The sequence below is a fragment of the Pimephales promelas genome, chromosome 4 (genome assembly GCF_988280905.1).
Source record: "Pimephales promelas chromosome 4, fPimPro1.hap1.1, whole genome shotgun sequence".
Classification (NCBI taxonomy): Eukaryota; Metazoa; Chordata; class Actinopteri; order Cypriniformes; family Leuciscidae; genus Pimephales; species Pimephales promelas.
The window spans coordinates 35,386,491-35,408,988 of record NC_142772.1 but is presented as its reverse complement, the minus strand read 5'-3'; the positions used below and the strand labels follow the sequence as shown (position 1 = coordinate 35,408,988).

Sequence of the window (22,498 nt, the reverse complement as noted above, 5' to 3'; positions counted from 1 at the left end):
TGGCCGGAGCACTATTGAGAATGTCTGCTCTGCACTCTGCAGCTCTTTTGCTCTGGCTTTCTAAGGTTGCCAAAAGGAAAGGCAGGGGGCATAGAAAGTGCAGCATGCTGAGCGGTGAAAGCGATTGGCATAGATAGGCCAAATTTCGGCTCGGACTCTGCCCGCTGTGACAGCTGCCTCTTATCTTTTCAAACAGACCTTCGCAAAAACTTTGAGCAGGATCCTCAAGGGAAAGAAGTGCCAATCAAGGGCATGATTGTGCTGCATTGCCGTCCCCCAGAGGGAGTGCCCATGGCAGAGGTAAGACCCGTCCTCACAGCCTCTGACATCATTCCCACAGGGAAGGTATCTGGGAAGGGCAGTACATGCTCTCTGCTGACTGGAAAAGAGCATCAGCACTTTTTTATACATCTATACTAAGTGATGCCTGTTTCTGTGCTTGTTCATCCAGGTAATTGTAATTACTCATGTCTCATGCCATTACATACATGTAAGACTTTCTTTCTTCTATGGAATACAAAAGAAGACAACTGCTTTGGCCGATTTATATTTAAAGTCAGTGGGGTCCAAAACAACATAGGACCATGTTGACTTTCTTTGTTGGAACAAACACCGTCATATTTTTCAAACTAACTTCATTTGTGTTTCACGTGAAAAAGAAAGTCCATTTTAGTCCATATAAAAAAAGTCAACGGGGTCTAAAACATATAGGAACATATTCACTTTGCTTAAGTGGACAAACCCGAATTATTTTCAAAAATATTTCCTTTCCTGCTCCTCACATAAGGAAGTAAGTCACACAGGTTTGGAATGACTTGAGAGTGAATTGATGGACAGATTTCATTTTTTTTGTGAACTATCCCGTTAAAGAGAACAGCAACTTGCAGTGCGCTGACTGTTGTCAACAAATTTGATGGATTGATTTCAGTTTAATGTGCGTTTGTGTGCAGTCAAGGGTCAAGTAAGGGACAAAAACGACAGGTCCACATATCATTGATTATGAGCAGGAAATATATCCATGTACGTGTGTGTGTGTGTGTGTGTGTGTGTGTGTGTGATTATAGTAAGATTTGGTTCTTGGCAGCCACCAGTGCTTTGTGAATGATTCAGTGATGAAATGGAAGAGCTCTGCTAGCATCTGTCTATTCGAGTGCAAGTTGGACAGAACTGAGGAAATCTGGGACAAGACAAGAATCTCCCTTCAAGTACTTTGTCAACATAAATGAAGTCAGCTATAAGAGGGGCTAGTGAATAATGTAGAGTGCAGACCAGCTATTCGGTTCTATTCCAGCACACCTTCGCCATAAAAAATTTAAATCCAAGCTGTGAGGGGGAGTGCAAAGATTTATAAGGCATCATTTTAACAGCATGCTGGATGCTAACTCTCTCTCTCTCTCTCTCTCTCTCTCTCTTTCTCTCTCACCTTCTCTTTCACTCTGTCCTAGTGGACTGTTTGTGGTTTTAAACTGTCATAAACACCCCCTCTGAGAAATGCTCTGTAGGATTTCTGTGGTCACAAAGCTAATGAGACTCATCTTTCTGGAGTTAGTTTGTCATCACTGTTGGCTCTTAGGATAATTAACCAGCCTGGTCTCTGTTCTAATAAGTAAACAAATACCATTGTGTTTTGAAGTAATGCAGTCGCTGGTCATTGTTACTTTGCATGCATTCTTATTAGGCAGAATGTCTGAGTGGCTTTATTTTATACTACAAAATTGTGTGGTGTTTTATACAGCGCAGCTCCAAAAGCAGACAAAAAGCATAATAAAAGTGATCAAGATAACTAAATTGTAAGTGTTCTGTACTATATCCTCTTCATATAATAGCTTTGTGCGAGGAAGCTTATTCATTGATAATTATAAACTCCCCTCTCTTTACACAAAGCTATCAGGCTTATAAAGACATATAGCAGTAGTAATATTTAGAAATAATAAAGCTCACAAATCATATGGATCACTTTCATGATACTTTAACCCTATAAAGCTTAACATGAAATAATAGTGAAAGAATAGTAAGCTGTCAAAATTTGACAGAAAAAAATGTTTTATTTCCAAACATTTTATTCAACCTTTAAACAAAAGGTGTTTTTTTAGTATCATATTTGATACATCTGTTTTTTATGGCTTATATAATATGATATGAGAATATGAAATGATCAAATTCTGATAGCTTACTCATCTCTTAGTAAGATGGTATTTAAATGCCCAGGTTATTATCACAGCTCTGTAGTTTTTATTATGCATATAATGCAACGAAACACAATGGTGATTCAATGGTGATCGAATTTGATATTCACATTTTTAACCTGACTTTTCTAAAACATTATGCATGAATCATCAAGTAAACTTGAGTTGCTTCAGTCCATAGTGTTCATAATGTAATATATACATTATCTGACAATAGAAAAATTACCTTTACATTTACTTTATACAAATCTTTAAATATTTCACATCAAAAAAGACGTGTAACCATGACTTGAAAGGGGCATGTTTTAGATTTATACTAGAGGCCTTTTTTCTTGCTAAAATGAAAACTATCGAAGGAAGGCATGTAGTAGATTGTGTACAACAGGTTTTGCAGAAACGTTTTGCTTGAGTTGATAAATTATAGGCCTTCAAATGTGATAAAGCAAGCTTTTTATGGTAATTTGAGCTTTTTATTTCTACATTGACCATCCACATTCAATGTATGGAACACAAAAGCTTTGACATTCTGCTGCCTAATTTCTCCATTTGTGAACAGGAAAAATAACACCGGGTTAGAATGAGTTTTTATTTTAATATGACATCTTTATTTTGGTGGTTATCTATTCCTTTAAATGAGCGTGTTGTCCTTTTAAATAGTAGCAGTATTAATGTGTCGAATCTGAGGGGTGAATTAAACTGTGATATGATCCTGTGTCCACGCAGGGGGGCTTCTTAGCACTGCGGTAATTACAACTTAAACATTAGCAGAAAAAAAAATCTGAAATGACCTTTTAGAAAGAACAAGTTTTCTGTTTTATAGCTAGAGTGAAACTATAAATGGGTTTCCCCAGAGAGCTACTTAAACCTTTCTGCATAGTTGGTCTAGACTCTGTTATCATAAAAATCTTTTTAATAAGATTATGCACTCTGAATTTGCTTCTGAGGAATAGTGTTAATTTGGCCAAGAGCGATTTTGCTCCCAAAACTTTTTGTGAAATACACATATTGATTTTAAGTTAGACCAGAAAATGGTCTTACCTTCTCTTTTACTGTGTTTTCATTAGGAGGATCCAATAGAGAAACACAGTTACATTTGTATAGGCTAAATAGATATTTTTAGATATTTTGCTTGGAAGAAAAGATCATGCAGCATGTTCCTCATACGTTTAAAAAAAAAAAAATCTTATCTCATCAACTTCTTCAAAGGCCAAATTATCTGAGCCTTTGCGATCAACATTAATAGCTTTATAACCATTTCTTTATAACCATGATAATCATTGTCCCATTTGTGTCTAATTTTATTTCTCATAATGATTTTTGGGAAAAACATCTGGGACCAAGTTGATACATCAATGAAGCATAATTGAGTTCACCATTAAGTGCTTCATTCCATTCAAAAAGCGATAGCTCAGTGTTCACTTTATGTGTTCCTACCGGTTTCCTGTTTTTTCCCCTCTCCTGTCCATTTCCAGCCACCATGAAAGTGAGTGATGATCCCCATGATCTAACAAGCCAATTACAGACGGGTCGGAGCTTGGTGGTATCCTGTCTCTGTGTTTAGCTGTGATAAGGCTGATCTGAAATGAATGGTAATGTGGTTGTGTGTTGAGGAGGGGATGAAAGGGACAACTCTGTACTTTATGCTTGTGTAGCGCTTACTTTCACATAGCGCTTGTGAAAACAGTCATAAGGCTGCATCTCCGCAACGCTTTATCGCATTCAGACCAAACCTGGTATGTCATCACAAGCATGACCTGAGGCTACATGCTGTATTTGTAATTTAAGCCATTTTGCCTAAATTCATTTATAAATGTCTTTAATTGCTCCTTGCTGCAGTTGGTCTGAAACTCCCAGCCATGTTGGCATGTCTTGTCATCTGCTTTTGCGCTTGGACCCAGTAATGGTTACTTGCAGCTATATTTATTAGTATTGTTGTATTATCAATATTAGGGGAGGCTAATAAAAAATTCACAGCACATAACCATCGTGCTGTGAGGATTACTTACATAGAAACTTACTCCTCCTCATTGAAAATTGATTACAATGAATTATAGGCATAGAAATAACTATTAACAGTCTATTACTATTATTTTATTATTTATTTCAGACACATAAATAATGGTCCAAATTACAGACAAAAAGAAACACACATACTGTAAATCAATACATTAATCTCCTGTATACAGTAGGCTTATCAGCCAGTGGGATCAGATACTAGAAGAATACGCTCCGAGCTTTGTCCAGGGTCATGATATGTTCGCCGAGCTCGAAAGCCTGCACATGCACCTTTACATAACATTTCGGAGAGTGTGGCAAACCCACATTAACAACATTTGGCTCGATACACTTAAAGAGTATGATTTTAACAGATATTGAGCACGTTCCAAACCTCCGATTCAGCATGTTAGCCTGTCCATAAAGCATGCCACACTGTCTGTAGATGTCTCTGTCATCGGACAAGTCTGCTGTCACATAGTGCCCCAGATATTTACATTCATGAGTTACCTTACGTCTATTGCCTGACAGAAAAAAAAATCAGGAAATGTCAGTGTGGAGTCCTCTCTGCTCCAGGGTATCTTTTCTTTGAGTTGTATACCATACTGTTCTATTCTGACTGCACGCATGCAACAGCTTTTGTGACCCCATGCTATATGGACAAAAAATAACAAGGTCATCACTACATTAGGTGGTTAATGGTACTGTTGCCAACCCTACAGCCTGTTCCATAGTCAATTAAAAACCTTGACAAGTCGTCGATATATACATTAAACAAAAACGATAAAATGCTCCGTTAATGCATTTTCTATAATATGACCGAACATTGCAGTAATTAATCATCAAAGAAAATTAAAAAACATTAGTTAACAAATTAATAAAAGAGACATTATCGCAGGTGGCTTGGAAGACGTGGGTATTATAAGGTTAATCCATTTTGCAACACGAACTGGAGGTAAGCAAAAGTAATTTGTTGCTGGTTTAAACTACAGAACTTAAAGATCTCCCTCTTTTCGTTTTTATTTTAATTTTATTTTTGCTGTAGATAATATGGTTAAACTTCTGTTTTTGCGCAGGTGCATTGTGTTTAGGGCAATCGGTTTGTAGCTTTGCTTCAACTGTGCGATATAGTCACGAGGAACGACCAAAATTACTGACATGCCAGAAATTCATCCAATTGTCGATCGGGAGAGGTTAATCGCCTCTCGTTTCTCCCTGTACACAGCACGGACACTACATGACACACAACAAAGCTGAAAAACGGTCCGACCGACCCGAAAAAAGAGTAGTACGAGTCAGAATTCGGCTCAAAATCTATTTAGCAAAAAAATGATTTGCTGTAATATATAGGCATGTGAAATGTCAAGACAGTACAACAAAAAAGAAAAACAAGTATGTTCTTAGTGTTCATTTATATAAACATTGGAATTAAGTTATTAATCACACTCTTCCAAAAAGTCCAATAAATCCTGCATGATGGAAAGCTAAACCATATACTTGCTAGTGAATATTTTATGTTGGCATACATGTCAATGGAAATTGCCTCTGTCTCTGTTACAAATGGAAGTTGCAGTATGTTGAAATACCACACTAATAAGAAGGACTTGTTATCCAAAATATAATAAAACAAGTTTAAGTAGAATAGCAGTTGACCTCTCAGTTAAACAGGGATGATGTTAAGTTAATAGACCATCAGATCAGATCAATGATTTCAAAGCCCTGGCATTTATGCAGTTAAGCTTAATAGCACCAGTCACAACTCACTGTAACATTACAGTAGTTTACTCACCCGGAGAACTTGGCAGCCCTTGAATAACTTGGAAAAATTGGATAATTTTCAGAAACTGCAGACACTTTGTGTTGCCCACACACTCTGTTGCTCATTGTCTGCTTTTTCTCAAGACTGGAGTAAGCCCTTCCTGCCAAGTCCTTGCAAGGGTCCCCAAGAAAGATTCTGCCATAAATAAACACTGGTATCTTGGTTAATTTTCATCTAATATAGATCTCATTTCACATGCAAAAACATTATCCAGTCACGGCAGATATTTTAGACGTCGTGCATGTGAAAATCTTAAAGAGGCAAAGAGCAGCATGTTTAATTCTAAATGTTAGAAGGAAAGGTGGACCAATGGTCATGTGAAAATAAAGCCTGACTGTTTTTGATGAAAGAAACCTTACCCAATGTTATTAGCGGACTTGTGTGTAGTATACTGTGTACATTTTGACAGCTACTCATCAAGAACTTTTATATTGAGTCAACAAATACATCAAGAATGTGAATTAATATTAATTCTAAGTGAATGAATTTACACAAGTATGTTTTATTGATGAAACGGCAGTAGCTTGTTTAAACTTAATACTTGTTATAAAGTTTGTTGAATTGCATACTCATTATATACCAAAGATGAAAACAAAAGCATTTGCAGAAATTCAGATTTAGCCGTCTGCACTAACAAAGGTTGGTGTCAAAAGCAATTTAAAAAGTGATTATAGGTGTGTCTGCTTGTGTCAGTCTTGTCAATGTGTTGTGCTCGTGTGGGTTTGATTGAATTCACAGTCAGTGAGGCGGCGTTATATTTCTGCTCCCTGAGGGCCGTCTATCAGAGCTGTTTAATCTTAGTAATTACACTGCTGAAATATGAACAGTTTCAACAGCCTCTTCTCCACACGAACACACTTCACAGGTAAAAAACAACAACAAAAAAAACACTAACACCACCTGCAAAAAACGATCCAAATATTTTGGACATCTTGTTGAGTTCAAAACCATTAAGCGGCTCTGACCTCCTGTCCCACTTTTATGGGCGACAGCAGAATAGCCCTTGTGCCTGTGATAATGGTAATATCTTCACTTGTCAACAGGACCTTAATCAGTAAGGATAGAGGCACTAATGAAATCACAAGATCCTCTTGAGACTTTGGAAACTCCTCCGTCAGCCCTGCCACTGTTAGCCACGCTGTAATTGAAACAAATGTGCCAATTAGGCCATTCATTTCTCACATCTTCTGCCACACATTCACCCAGCTAATTTGTATCTGTCCCCTACCTTTCCTCTTCTCACTGCTTCTCTTCCTCTATCCTGTCTTACCCCCTTTTTTCTTTCTTTCTTTCTTTGTTTCCTTCGTCTGCTCTTCATTTCTGTGCTCTGCACCTTTTCAAAAGGTAAGGGGAAGTGGTGCTCAAGAATGCAGAGCATGGAAAATGTCTCAACAGAGAGCTCTGCTTTCACTGTGTGCTAATTGCCTATTTCAACTCCCAAGTTTCCTTGAAAAGTTGAGTAAATACATTAGAGAAGTGCGCTCTCTGCTCCAATACACAAGTAGTATGATTCCCTGCTGAAAAACAGCTTAAACCAGGTGATTTGTTTGTCTTCGCTGGCTGGCCAGCTGTCTTCATTGTCTGACTAACTGAAAAGTGCTCAAAATCCCTCTTAAACTAGCAAGACATACCTGGATAATAGAGTTGTCCAGACTGGGAGACCAGCTAAGCTATTTTTTTCCCCCAGCAATACACTGTAAAAAAGAAAACAACAACAACAACAACAATTGGCAGCTGTATTTGCCAGGACTTTGCCATAAGAAAATGGTATCAACATTTTTTTGCTGTATAATATTTTTTACCTTTTAAAATTACAATGGTCTTTTAGAGTAAAGATGGGTAGTTTCTTCAGCTCTGGCACCTCTGACCTGTGGTCTTCCACAGGGCTCTATTTTGGTTCCTTCTTTGTTTTCTCTATACATGCTACCTCTGGGCGCTATTCTAAGGAGTCATGGCATATCCTTCCATTTTTACACGGATGCCGATTTCAATCAAGAGAGACTACCCTGCAGCGATGAGTTCTCTTCTGCAATGCTCAGAGGAGGTTAAAGCATGGCTACCCCAAAATTTCCTCCTCCTAAATGAATACAAGACTAGGGTAATTGTTTTCAGCCCAAATGGAAACTCTGTGTATAAGTCCAGAGTCAGCTTTTAAATCCCCAGGGGTGCGGAACTTGGGTGTTGTTGTTGACCAGCCTTTAAAATTTGAAAAACTGATCTCATCCGTAGTTAGTTCTAGTTTCTGCCAACTTCGTCTGTTGGCTAAAATCAAAGGCTTCCTCAACCTGAAAACTCTGCAAATGGCTATTCATGCATTTATTACGTGTTGGCTGGATTACTGCAATTGCTTATATTGTGGTATATCAAGGTTACAAATCACTCGTCTTCAGTTAGTCCAAAATATTGCGGCCAGACCTCTACATAAGTGTTACAAATATGACCACATCTTTCTTTCCGATTCTCAAATATCTACACTGGCTGCCAGTTCGACAGAGAATAGATTTAAAAATTTTACTCTTTGTTTTTAAATCTATTCATAACTTAGCTCCTACCAATCTTTTCATTCTATATGAGTCTGGTGCTTTGCTACTCCTGTTTTATTATTTTATATTTCAGTCTGATACTGTTTTGTCACTCCGGTTTTAAGGTTTCGCTTAACTTTGCTGCTCTAATTTGTGTTTTATGTGTTGTTATGCAGGTCTTGCTATATTTTAATCTGGTTGTTCTGTAAAGCACTTTGTTCAACCAACACTAATGTCAAGGGTCACGTAAATAAATGAGGAGGGATCAATCAAGTCTAGTCAAGTTACCTTTATTTATATAGAGCTTTTTACAATACAGATTGTATTAAAGCAGCTTCACAGTGACAACATGAAAATAATGCACATTTTTTTGATCATTCAAAATGTCTTGACAAAATTTCATGAGGCAGAGGATTTGGAAGCAAAACCTTATAAATGTGCACCCAATATCAAAGTCCAGACTTGCCACAATTGTTCTTGGTCCATCACACCATTGTAGGTGTTTAAGATGTTAGAAGAACATCATCCATGTTTGTTCGCCATGGGTTAATCCAAGGAAAAAGTGTCTTTTCGTTCAGGAGTGCGGATATACTTCCACATTGAAGATAATAACACAAAGAACTTGAACCAGTTGAGAAGCCCTCAAAATCAAGCAGATATCAAGACCCCATTGAGATGTTGAACACAAATGTTCCTCAACAGGGTTTTCCAAATGAAAGCATGGTAAATGGTGATTGATTCCTCCTCATTTATTTACGTGACCCTTGACGTTAGTGTTGTAACACTAACGTCAATGCTCACATAAATAAATGAGAAGGGATCAATCACCATTTACCAACAGTGAAATTGCACCTTGCATTAGGAGACAGGTAACAGTTTACTAGAACTCTAGTGGCTGTTGTAAATGTGCTATGCAAATAAAGTGAACTTGAACTTTTACCATTAAAATTACACTTTTTTTTACAGTGTTTGATTTTACGTCAGACTTTACCAACTGTATTTTTACAGCTTCATAGTGCAACATTGTGAACCTAATTACTGTAATCATGCATCTGGGTTAGTTATAAAATAATTAAAACATGATGTGAGCTAAGAACATGAGGACAATGTGATTCTGAAAAAGGATTTGTGAATAGAACAAAGTTTAAAGCGATGTGATGAGATCGAGGAAGAGAAGGCATCACTGCAATTATTGCTCAGAACACAGCATTAAAGGGGTAGTTCACCTAAAATGAAAATTCTGTCATTAACATGTCAATGGTTCGTTCCTCTTCGGAACACAAATTGAGATATTTTTGAAATCCAAAAGGTTTCTGAACCACCCATAGGCAGCAACGCCATTGCAACTTTCAATGCTCAGAAAGGTAGTAAAGACGATGTTAATATAGTTCATGTGACTACAGTGGTTCAACCATAATGTTATAATGTTTACCCTCCATCTGTTTTTTTTTTTTTTTTTTTTTTTTTTTACTTTTCTGTCTGTGTCGCCAGATCTCACTAGGAAAAAAGCAGTGGCTAAAATAGGGCAAAAATAAGTGACGGTTTTCATTGTGGTGTGACATAGGAACTATTTTCCTTAGAATAAAAGCAGTGTGCCATGCTGTGAGATGAGCAGTCATAATTATTTTAAATCCAATGTTTTACTATGCTTCCAATTACAGTTTACTATTCTTACTGAGTGAAGAAATTGGTATCTCTTTTATTAATTGCACCTTTGGATAATAAATGCTTTACTTTTTGAAAGGTGGAGTGGTTGAAAAATGAAGAATTGGTCAGTTCCCTTGGAGACGACAACATTGACACTCGTGCTGACCACAATCTGATAATCAATGAAGCCAGACTCTCTGACTCCGCCAACTACACCTGCCTCGCCAGTAACATTGTCGCAAAACGACGCAGTGCTACAGCTACTGTAGTTGTGTTTGGTAAGACAACACTGATATGCTTTATTGATTTATTGTTCCTCAGTCTCCTCAGCTTTGCTAAAAATACTACTGAACAGCTTTCTGCTTGCAACAGCACTGTAAGTCATTCATTATCACATTTTAACTGTAAACTCATTAAACTGTACACCCCATTTAAGTGATAATTTATCCAACAGTGAATTTTTATACTCACCCCCCATGACTTTCTATATATATATATATATATATATATATATATACACACATTCAAAGTACAGAACTCAAATGATACAATTTATAGTCGTATTTTTACATCATTAGCAATCATTAGCTTACTTTAAGAGTTTGATTCGTACACTTCACAAAACGAGTCAAACTAATGAAGAACACTAGTGATACCTCATTTGACAGCACTAATAGGAGAATCAGATGAATTATCATGTCGAAGCCAGCAGAAAGATCAAACAGAATCTTGTGGTTCTCACAAGTCATGCCATTTCAGGGGAATTTCCACTTTTGAAGCCCAATTGGCTAGTATCCATCAGGTTGTTCTGTGAAAAAAACAGAATGATTTGAAGGTATATCCTTCAAGGTAGATCTTTTTGGACAGGAAAGGAAGCAGAGATACAGATCTGTAGTTATCTACTGTAGTTATCTACTACTGCAGTGTTTAGTGTTGGCTTTTGAGGCAGACATGTCACACAAACCGTCCATATTGGTATCTGCCTATTTAGCTAGCTTGTACAAAAGTGCTAGATGATTTTTGGCCAAATTGCAATATAGAATTTAATTGGACAGACAGGACTTTGTCAACAAAAAGTTTATAACGCTGTATATTTTGCTAGTCTTATGAACGATTATATGATTCGTTGCATTTTATTATTTGTATTCAGCATTCTATTTTTTCTCCTAACGTTGTGCCAGTATTACTGGTTGTACAGGTAAGACATATCAAAGCTAGACTACAAAAAGTCAAACCACACATATAAGTGAAGATTTTCCTTTAACCTTTTAGTTATCCTGTCATCCGGGTCTTTCGTCTGGCAGGGTGAGAGAAAGGTAATCTCTTGAGTTGATTTGTTGTGTTGTTCTCTGCAGTGAACGGTGGTTGGTCTCTGTGGACTGAGTGGTCTTCTTGCAGCGTGAACTGTGGGAGAGGAGTTCAGAAGCGATCTCGCACCTGCACTAACCCCGCTCCTCTGAACGGAGGAGCGTTCTGTGAGGGCATGTCTGTGCAGAAGATCACCTGCAATGCTCTCTGCCCAGGTCAGATTCTCTATAAACCCAACACCACCCTGAGGTGCAGCTTGTCTTCCAGCATCCAAACTCACAGCAGTTTTTAGTGTCAGTATAGCACTTACAGTATAGTTGTGTGTTTCATTCATAATACATTGTAATACCCTCTACGTCCTGTAATAATTCAAAGTAAGGGTATTATGATGGAATTACTGAGGATCTAAAACATGCATGTAAACGAGACCTCCTGTTCTCTGAGAATGAAGAAATAATCCCTAGTTAGTGTAATTTTATTAGAAGAGTTATTGTTCATGTTGTACTCAGTTGATTGCCTGGCTTTGTCATTTTGCCTTTATTATCAGATGCATGGTTACAGTTGGATTGCATAATACATTTCAATTTGTTTACAGTTAAGCTTCAAATGAGAGCAACATATTAAATTAGTTTATTTCTTAATCATGAAATGAGGTTATATATGGTATGCAATAACAAAGAAACAAATTAAGTCATTTTTATGGAAATTAAATTAAATTGGTTTATACCATTCTCAAATGGCTTATAGTGCAAATATAAGTTATTAATTCATTTAATTCTGCCATAGTTAATAGTAGGCAATAGTTGTCACTATTTTTGAAGAATGTATTAAATGACTCAATATATTTTGTTGATTAATTGTTTATAATTAAATTCTTACTTTACCAAACCTCATCTGTCCAATTAGATAGATTAATATATCACAGTATTTACTTTCTTCACATGTTGTGAAAATACATCTTTATAAACAGCAAAATAAGTTATGAGCAACACAAGTACCTTTAAAAAAATAATAAGTATATATATATATATATAATTTTAGGATGTAATATTATTATCACAGTTGAAATTTTTTTTTTTGTGGAAACCATGATGCATTTTTGTATCTTGTATCACTTTTGATCAGTTTAATGCTAAATAAAAATAGTAATTTCTTTCCAAAAACAAAATCTTACTGACTACAACAGATTGAAAACCAGTGTACATATTTAGCTTTAGAACACAAACATTATTTAAGCTGTTTAAACAATAATTTGTATTTATGTGCCTTGGGAAAAAAAGGTATGAAAGGTATCAAGAATTTGATCAACTGGCTGAAAATAGGCTGATGTAATGCATGTAACCCTGCCAGTGTGGTCAAGAATTGGACTTTTAATTAAGTTTATGAAGTCTCTAGAAATCTCATAAGTTCATTGCAGAGTGCAGTTAATGCACGGAGCAGCTGTTCACCGTCCTTAAACGGCAACCCTGTTGTGCGCTCTGCAGTGGATGGAGTCTGGGAGGAGTGGAGCGAGTGGACGATGTGTAGCACGCAGTGTGAGAGGCAGCGATGGAGGGAGTGCAATGCTCCCCCGCCCCGTCACAGAGGCAAGATGTGTGAGGGAGAAGGTCAAGGCATAGAGAACTGCACAGGGGGTCTGTGTACGCAGAGTAAGTGTGTGCTGATGCAGTAATGTGTCATAAACACAGTCATTTCATCAATGACATCCTCATCCTCATATGTTGGTCATGTTGTAAATATTGACACTCACCGCAAAACTGAAGCTCAAAGTGTGAACTGTGATTTGTTTGCTAAAAATGGATTAAAAAGTGATGACATCATCCCTCTCAATATCTCCCTCATAGCGATTATGATGAGATCCCTCTCTTGTTTCACCTTCTTAATGAAGGATGGAAACATCATGCAGCCTAAGTGATCCAAAACCATCTGCCAGTAGCTTCCCATGGCAACGATGCCAAGTAACAGTATCCACAGCTGATGTTGGCATAGCCTGCAGTTGGACATCGACCCATGATGTGAATCAGAGCACATTTGTAATAAGTATAATGCCTGCTACAGACTGAGCGATTTCGGCAGTCCCATAAGATCATTACAGATCACAGTTTATGACAAAAAGGATCTAAGGAGGCTTTAAAGTCTTCAAAGGGAAAAACGAAATTGATTTTTACCCCCAAACCTGCATAACTTTTATAGCTGAAAATAAGTTACAATCTTTATATCATGATATATTATTCATAATTATTCCTCAACTGATCTCATTAAAGGAGTAGTTCACTTTAAAAAAAAAAAAAAACTTTTGCTGATAATTTACTCACCCCCATGTCATCCAAGATATCCATGTCATTCTTTCTTCAGTCGAAAAGAAAACTTTGGGTACGACGACAATTATGTAGACTGTAAGATGATAAAATCTCTTGAATCGTAGTCTACGACGCAAATTAGAATAGAAACAAATAGAGCGAGATGAATCACACCGGCAATTGTGATTTTATGTGCGCAAAAGTCGAGAATAAGGATGCGGTTATTGTTAGGGAAAAGAGGGAAAACTTGTCATGCCAATTTTATAAATGGAGCTTGAAGTAAGTGGTTTTGAGTTTTAGCGCACTGTCCCCTTTATTAATACATCATTTCATGTTGCGTTTTTATTGGCTAGTGAGTAGAATAGGTTGTAGCAGCAAGCAAACTGTGAGATGATCATGCTCAATTTCTAACACTTTTTTGTTAGAAATTGTCGCGGGCAATCTTTGTTCACAAGACCATCCTTGAACCTCTCTGACTGTACAGACAGAAATCCCACTATTGGTCATCTTTCGTCTGGGACAGCCCAAAATCGGGCATTACAGAGATGGACTGCAATTCTCTCTCCCTCTTTCTTTCCATTTATTTCTTTCTTTTTGTTGTTGTGTCTCTTTTTTTCCCTGCAGATGGGAAGCTGATGCATGATGTCAAGCCTCAGAGTGAGTTCTCCACCTGTGAATTCTTAAGTAAACTTTGGTTTGACTTTGAATAATTTTATCTTAAATTTCCTTTTTTGACGTTAGAGCTTGTGTGAAAGCTTTTTTTTTACTCCCTCCTTAATTAAGATAAACTCAATCTTCACAAATGTGTGTTCACTTCTACGCTTGGTTACCCTGTATCATTATGCTGACAACAGGTGTCATTCGCAACGAATTGGGAAAAAAAGATTAATTGGCAAGAATACAATCTGTCTCTAAAATGTAAATTTTAGTATGGAAATTGCAAGCCAATTAAGGCACCCACGGAAAATAAACTCGAGAAATAAGAGTGTATGTACGGTGAAAAGGGTTGTTAGAGAATATGAAATCAAATAATAATTTTATAATAGAAAAGTCAAAAAAATAAAATAAAATTGGTTTATTCGTAAAATAATTGGGGGAAAACTGTCAGTGGAACAACAGTTTGTATTATTTTTGTTTTTGTATTATTCTTTGTATAATTAATTATTATTATTTGATAATAAGAATTTGAATATTTTCTTTTTTACCCTACAGCCATTTTTCCTTCTCAGCTGAATGTATCCCGAAAACAAGTCAAACTCACTGATTTAAGGGATCCTGAATATTTTGCAGTTGTCCTGATTATCCATTTCACAGAATTTCACAGTGCTAGTCAATGCATTGTGTCCTTTCAGATTAGAGAGAGTGAGTGATTGAATGTGGCGTTTAAACATGCTATATTTAGAGGAAGCAACGAGGTGTAATCATTGAATATTAACTCACCTCGTCAAGCATATTATGTCTTCATTTCTCCCGTGTATTATTTTAACCATATTGAGGCACTTTGCACAACATCATTTTAAATATGTATTAGTACCAGGTGCTTCTGCATTGTTACAGTGCTATCGCTGAGACTCTTCTGTGTGCATTGATGTGTGTGCTGGGCTAATTAAATTTATCAAATCTGTTGCATGATGGACTTGCAATTAATTCACCTTTACCCTTGGACAGAAAAGTTTCCAGCTTGAAGCATGTAATCCTGTTCAACTTTATGTAGTGTGTTAGGATATTTGAAATGCAGTGCCGGAGTTTTAAAAACATATTCTTCCCTCATGGCATGATTAATGTCCTCTGTGTCCTTTGTGATCTGGCGAGTTCGGTCCGCCCAACCCTCCTGCTGCAGAGGTCACTTGGGCCAGTGCTATAGATGCCAGCTGAACAGATGTATCATTGCGTGGGGTGTTGGCACACCACCCTGCCAGTTATTAAAGTAGTAAGAGCCCTGGAATTCACACCTCCCAAACTGCCCTCACTTGCCAAGCATATCTTTATACACTGCTAAACATGTGCATATTGCACCTGTTCCATTTGCACAGGTGTCTGAAAGATTTGCAAGCCTAACAACAATGACCAGGCGTGACGGCTTTAAATATTTCCGTCACCAAAATGTTTTTTGTTTTTTTTTCGGTGCCATAAAAACATTTCACTTGCAAACATCTACAAAACTATTACACAAAATAGATCTTATATAAGCATTTCATCATATCACAATAAAATAATCACAGAAATAATAATTGTATTTTTTTTTTTATGGCACTGTGAAATATTTTACTTGCACAAATCTACAAAACTCTTCAACCATTTCTTATTTTAATATTTCATAACACCAAATACTAGTTGCAGTACAAATAATTATGAAATATTATAAAATGTATCTTATTATTAAACTTGTAAATTAAAACGATGCAATTGTGTAGGCCACAGGGGTAGCCACTGGTAATTTCTACTGCAAAATAATAATAATAATATTTAAATAAATAAAAGAAAAAAATTATAATAACGATGATGACACTATAAGAAAGAAATCCTTTAAGTGTATAAATCCAAACAGTCTCATGTTGGAGAAGACATTTTAATCTATTCCCAATATATTTGTATGGTGCATGAACCATAAGGTTGCTATCATCATACTTTGACCCACCTCATTACAATGCCTTACCATAGTATACAAGTTATTATATACAAACAGCATATTTATATTTGGCCACTCTCAATCAGATTTTTTTTTTTTTTTTTGCCTATTTAATTAACCATATCTTTTTTCATATATCATTAAAGTTATTTTATATTTATATGATTATTTTTAAATATTAACCATCTATTTTTATATTTAATTTTAACCATTTAGGTAAGGTAGCTCACATGTGTTGCACAGATATTTATTTAAAATGTTAAAGAACTTCCTGTTCAAAATGTGTGCTATTTGGCATATTTTTTATAAATTATTTAATATTAATTAAATAATAGTTTTCCCATTTCCTAAGCATGTGTTGTGTGTGTTTCTGACTGTGTCCCAGGCATGGAGAACTCTATTGATGTTGCGTTGTACTCTGGTCTGGCTGCGGGGGTGATCGCTGTGGTCGTCCTCGTCGTGGCCATCACCCTCTACAGGAAGAGTCAAAGCGAGTATGGAGTGGATGTCATTGACTCATCTGCTCTTGCTGGGGGCTTCCAGTCCTTCAACTTCAAAACCACCAGACAGGGTAAGAGTTCATTGTAAATAAAGTGCTTTGGTTAGATTCATTGATTTATTGTGACTCTGAAGTTCATGCGCCGCTAGTCACAGTAATAGGCTAAACCATAATGAATATTTAATAATTCCAAATAGAGAAATTGCTTGTAAAAGCATACAGGCACACAATCCATGAGATACAGTGCATCCCAAAAGTATTCACAGCGCTTCACATTTTCCACATTTTGTTTTGAATCAATGAATTTTTGAAGTAAATTCATTACTTTCCTTAAAATTCTACAAACAATACCCCATATTGACAACATAAGAGAAGTTTGTTTGAAATCTTTGCAAATGTATTAAAAAAAAAACCTAAAATAATCACATGTACATAAGTATTATGGGTAGCAATACATAGATAAAACAATACATAGTATTGTTTGCAGAGTTTAGAAGAAAATAATGAATTTAATCCATTTTGGAATAAGGCTGTAACATAACAAAATGTGGAAAAATTGAAGCACTGTGAATACTTTCCGGATACACTGTATATGCTCATATGCTTTTATTTCACAGTAAACCACTAGATGTTTTTTACTCACACAACCCGCTTCACCTGACCAAACACATTCCCACCCAAAAAAAGTCATTCTAAGGCATGCTACACTAACTTAAATTCTGCCTTTTTGTCAGCTGTGCTGATAACTTTTGTAGATAAGACCACGTCTACGGTCGTTTGAACCACATTTGGTTCCGCTACACGCGTCCATGTTACCGCCGCTGACGCTTCTGGGTCAGAGAAAGTGATAGCCATCGCCCCACAGTGTAATCAATCCTGGCTGCTTGTGACAGCACAGTGAAAGCCCGCGACTAGCAGCTCGTGTTTATTGTACTCAAGGCCTGGGATGGCAACACCCTCCTTTTCCATGCAACAGGAAAGAGGGGGATCAAGGCTCAGCTGAGCCGCATCTGTCAGGTCATCAATCCTATTTAAAAAGGCCAACTTTCTCCCAGCCTCCCGCTGTGCCCTATTCCAACAGCCAATCCGGTTCCCATCAGCGCTCGCAGGAAAGACCAAACCCCATGCAATATAAAAAAGAACATGTTGGATGTTCATTTAAGGATGTAGAATGAGAAATTATAACCTTCACTAAACAGTTATTCGCTAAAGATTTTAAAAAGTTCCAAATTGATTTCATTTTGATTTTGTATTATTCCTCATAAGGTAGGTTTTGTGTTATTCATTATGCGTTGTATTACTTTTCCTTTGAACTTGTTTCACTACATGATATCTGTTGCAGTTTTCTGTGCGTGTAATTATAATAAAACTTCTGAAGTATTCGAGCTGACTATCTCAATCAGAGGTAACAGTATGAGACTCCAGACCTTTGCCCGTCTGTCTGCTCTTGAAATCTCCGCCACTGAGTAATTTTAATCACGACTCTAATTCCAGATCTTTCTCTGCAAGGTGCCCACTACATGCCTGTTTCATTAACTCCTATCATCCTGCTTTCTCGTCCTTTCATTTCACTGCCATTTCAAAGATTTTCTGCCCCACAGTGATTATATTCTTTTTCTGAAGAGATAATAATGGGGGGGGAGTGGGATTTGTTGTGGGTGAGAATTTAAGAATTTTAACCATTTAATATGTTGTAATCTCTTTACCATACCATATGTCTGGTAAATCTGGTAAAACTTTCTTGAGTGAAACATAAGATCATTTGAGAAATGTCATTGGGGTCCAATATTATTTTGGACAAGACCCATGACTTTAATTGTATGGTGGAAATATTCTTCAAAATATTTTCTACAGAAGAAAGAATGTCATAAAGGTTTGGAGTAACATGAGGTAGAGTAAATTATGAGACAAATTTCATTTTCAGGTGAATAAACCATTTAAAAGGTCATTAATAAGTTTTCATAATCCCAAATGTGTGTATGCAGCAACATAATTCCTACATTTCATCAGTTTTCCACCATAATTTGTCTCATCCTGTCACCTTTGCAAGACCAGTCAAATTTATAATAGAAAACTTGTCAGTTCATAGCAAAACCTTGGCCTGCCCAAGCAAGGCGACTAGAAATATCCCAAATGCCTGACACCGATCAGCCCATACAGGGGTAATTAACGATTTCCCTAAAAATAAAGACCCATTAGCCTCCTGCCTCTCACCCCTCACTGTGCAGCAGCTGGCCAGCAAGGACTAAGTGACTCAAATGTTAGAGCTACTTTGGCACCGGGATGAATTGTGGGGGCTCTGTGATGGTGTGTGTCTTCCTCGGACTAGAAAAGGTGAGCGAGCAACAGCGAGAGATGAAGACCCCCTTCCAAGAGCTGCTCTGAGCCCAAGTTGGGAGGCGACAGATTTAAAAACTTGGAAAAACAAAAGGTCACTTAGGCATACTTCATATTTTTTTTGTCTCCATTTAGTTGCTCACTCAATTAATTAATTTTATGCGAAAGCACAAATCCTTAATGATGCCACTGGCGAACTAATTCTAACTGTGGTAATGGTTTATGACAAGCCATTTAAGGACGTGACTGTTAACATCAATCAATGCATGAAATCAACTGTTGTCACAAACAATCTACTCTGACTAGTAGTCATATAACATGGAAGCAACTAAACTGAATGCTAGCAAAAGGGTCTGCACTGTATCTTTGATGATAAAGGTCTTAAAAAAAAAGTACATAAGTTGTTCAGGTCAGTTTGCATAATCTAAAATTCCAATGTTGTGTGCTCTAGTCTAAAGTTGTTCAGAAACATGCAGCACAACAGGCTATTCTTTTTAAAATAAAGGTGCTGTATGTAATTTTTTTTTACTGTGTTAAAGCATAAAAATGGTAAGTTTACATGTTTCACCCTCTGCTTTAAAATGTGCGTTCCATGTCGCAATGTCTGTTTTGGTCTGCGCAATCCTGCCCACTGCCAATTTACCCATTAGTATTTCGACACCCTGAGTTGCCAGTTGTTGGAAAACACAGGCTATTGCAGCCATGGAAGCCAGAAAATGAACTGGGTCATAAAATGGACTTAAAAATATTAGAAAAATATGGAATAAAAAATCTATACTCTTAATATTCTAACACATATTAGAATCACGTTTCAGGTGGTGAGATTTTGAAGGACCAAGAATTTAACCGTTAAAAGAAAAGTAAACTAACCTAACCTAACTAAATAATTTAGTAGCATTTACTTTTCTCACATACTTAAAATTGTCCTTTTCACTTTTTCTATTTTTCAAGATCATTTTTTTTCCCCTATTCCAGCACTCTTAGAATGAATATTTTAGCCAAAACAGTAAATTAAATATTAAATCCTTTTCTGTTGCATGCCTTGATTTTTAAGCCATGGTCTGCTGCACAGAAGTTGGCATGTCAGGACCCCATCTTTCTGTATTCTTTTCTTTTTACCTGTATCAACAAAACTCCCAAAATATCAAAGACTGCCTTTTCATCTCCCCAGGCAATCCACTTCTGCTGAATTCCTCCATGCAGCCCGATATAACTGTCGGCCAGACGTACAGCGGTCCAATCTGCTTTCAGGACTCCATAGACAAAGAGCTCTTTGACCCCCTGCCAGACAAGGTCAAAGTTCAGAGCTCCTTTATGGTTTCACTAGGTGTAGCGGACCGGGCTGAGTACCATGTGAAAACCCACCTGGAGACCCTCCCTGCTAACCTTCACCCAAACTACAGCACAGTTGAAGGAAAGACGACGACCCTGATTGCTCCGAATGGACTTCACACACCCGGGAAGACTCGGTTGAAAACAAGCGCAGTGTTTGGGCACCTGGGTGGCCGATTGGTCATTCCAAATGCAGGTGAGAGAGTGTTTTTGTGTTTTATCTTTATGCAATAATGACCAAGATAGGAGGTAATCTTAAGGTACAGGAAAGCTACAGTCATTCATAATTCTTTTAGAAATTGGTTTAGATGGAGAGTTTTTACTAACACCAATTCCCTTCCAAGCCTATAAAACAATGTCTGTGGTAACTGTGAACACTATGTGATATATTTGTTTTCTCTCATCGTTGTTTTGCATCTAATAAGTTCCCCACAAGCACATGTTCTCTTTGGCTAATGCTTGTAAAGGTCAACAATTCAATGAACCCACTCTCTGGGGTCCTTATGTTGAAGGGTTTTTAGGGCCAAAGAAAAACAGTGTCTCTCATCAAATTCCGGGGAACTGCACAGACCACGAGAGTAGTAGATTGTGACAATTTTAATAATTTGAATAAAATCACAATTATTGTTATTTTTACTTGTACCTGTGCATAAGGGAAGTGAGGAAAATAAAGTCAGACTTCATAAAAACAACGTCTCGGTTACGGATGTAACCCTCATTCCCTGAGTAGGGAATAGAGATGTTATGCTGAGTTATGACGAAATGGGGTTCGCTTAGAAGCCTCTCATCTTCGAAAATAATAAAACAAACCAATGGCAAGGAAATGGCATGGGTCTGTGGAATTTGCATGGCGTAACTCCACCCAACCAAGTGGGTATAAAAGGAAGGACGCCGCAATATGGAGATATGTTTCTTTGCTGAGGAGCCAAGACTGAACTAAAAGTATAGTAAAAGTGGCAGGGAGCCGTAACGTTCCCTTTTGTTGTCACTTTGAGTTACGTCGAATGACGACGAAATGGGGTTCCCAGGGATGGCAAGGTGGCATTCCAGGGAAACTCGCTGAAATACATCATCACACCAACACTGACTGAAAGCTGCTCGTCTAGAAGGTTCTCGACGGTTGTCAGAGAATAGGCTGCAGGAGTGAAGATAACTTCTTGGTTCTGAAGCGAAAACATCTTCTGCATATTGTGCCGTCCCTCCTTATATATCCACGCAGTGGGGCGGAGTTACGCCAAGCTTATTCTGCAGACCCATGGTATTTTCTTGCCATTGGCTCGTTTTATTTGTTTCGAAGATGAGAGGCTTATAAGCGAACCCCATTTCGCCATCATTCGGCGTAAGTCGACGTGACAACGTAAGGGAATTATTATTTTTTTTCAATTACACCTGTACTTTTATTATATATAGGTTAATTGTAATAAATTAGGATAAACGAGGAAGAGGATTACAAAGTTTTTGTATTTTAAACATTAAAAATGCAGTTCAGGTGCTGAGAGAACTTTCACCTTTCACAAGGTTGAAATCAAATTTACAAATTTAAATTTGTAAATATAAGGACATGGTATATTTTTTATATAAAAAGTTTATTAATGAATCTCATATTAACAATAATTGAATGTAATATAGAAATACATTTATATTCTGTAACTGCACATAAATGGTATCTTAGTGTTGATGTTTACGTTGTTGGTTTTCTAGGAGTAAGCTTGCTGGTACCTCACGGGGCGATTGCTGATGACACCTCTTGGGAAATGTACATGTTCATAAATGAGGGGGAGTCTAGGTAAGACTGTAGACTGGCATATCTGTATCACTTTCATATTGTTGTGTGTAAGTATTAGCCTTCCTTCTTAACATTTCAGACAAAATATCTTTATTTTTATTTATTTATTTATTTATTTTAAATTCCAATTTCTGTTGA

At 37.0% G+C, this 22,498-nt stretch overlaps 1 protein-coding gene across 5 annotated transcripts in view; it reads left to right on the top strand.

Annotated features, from left to right (window-relative positions):
* unc5db (unc-5 netrin receptor Db) overlaps window positions 1–22,498 on the top strand; it is a 141,656-nt gene that overhangs the window by 101,728 nt on the left and 17,430 nt on the right. For 2 of the 5 annotated variants that reach the window (XM_089130357.1, XM_089130361.1), the window contains exons 4-11: window positions 197–300; window positions 10,267–10,447; window positions 11,525–11,692; window positions 12,962–13,126; window positions 14,402–14,461; window positions 16,792–16,977; window positions 20,414–20,770; window positions 22,276–22,360. In XM_089130357.1, the coding sequence (XP_088986483.1) occupies window positions 197–300; window positions 10,267–10,447; window positions 11,525–11,692; window positions 12,962–13,126; window positions 14,402–14,461; window positions 16,792–16,977; window positions 20,414–20,770; window positions 22,276–22,360 (1,306 nt within the window). The remainder of the gene's footprint in view (window positions 1–196; window positions 301–10,266; window positions 10,448–11,524; window positions 11,693–12,961; window positions 13,127–14,401; window positions 14,462–16,791; window positions 16,978–20,413; window positions 20,771–22,275; window positions 22,361–22,498) is intronic. The other 3 variants (XM_089130360.1, XM_039659373.2, XM_089130359.1) reach the window with 3 other exon arrangements.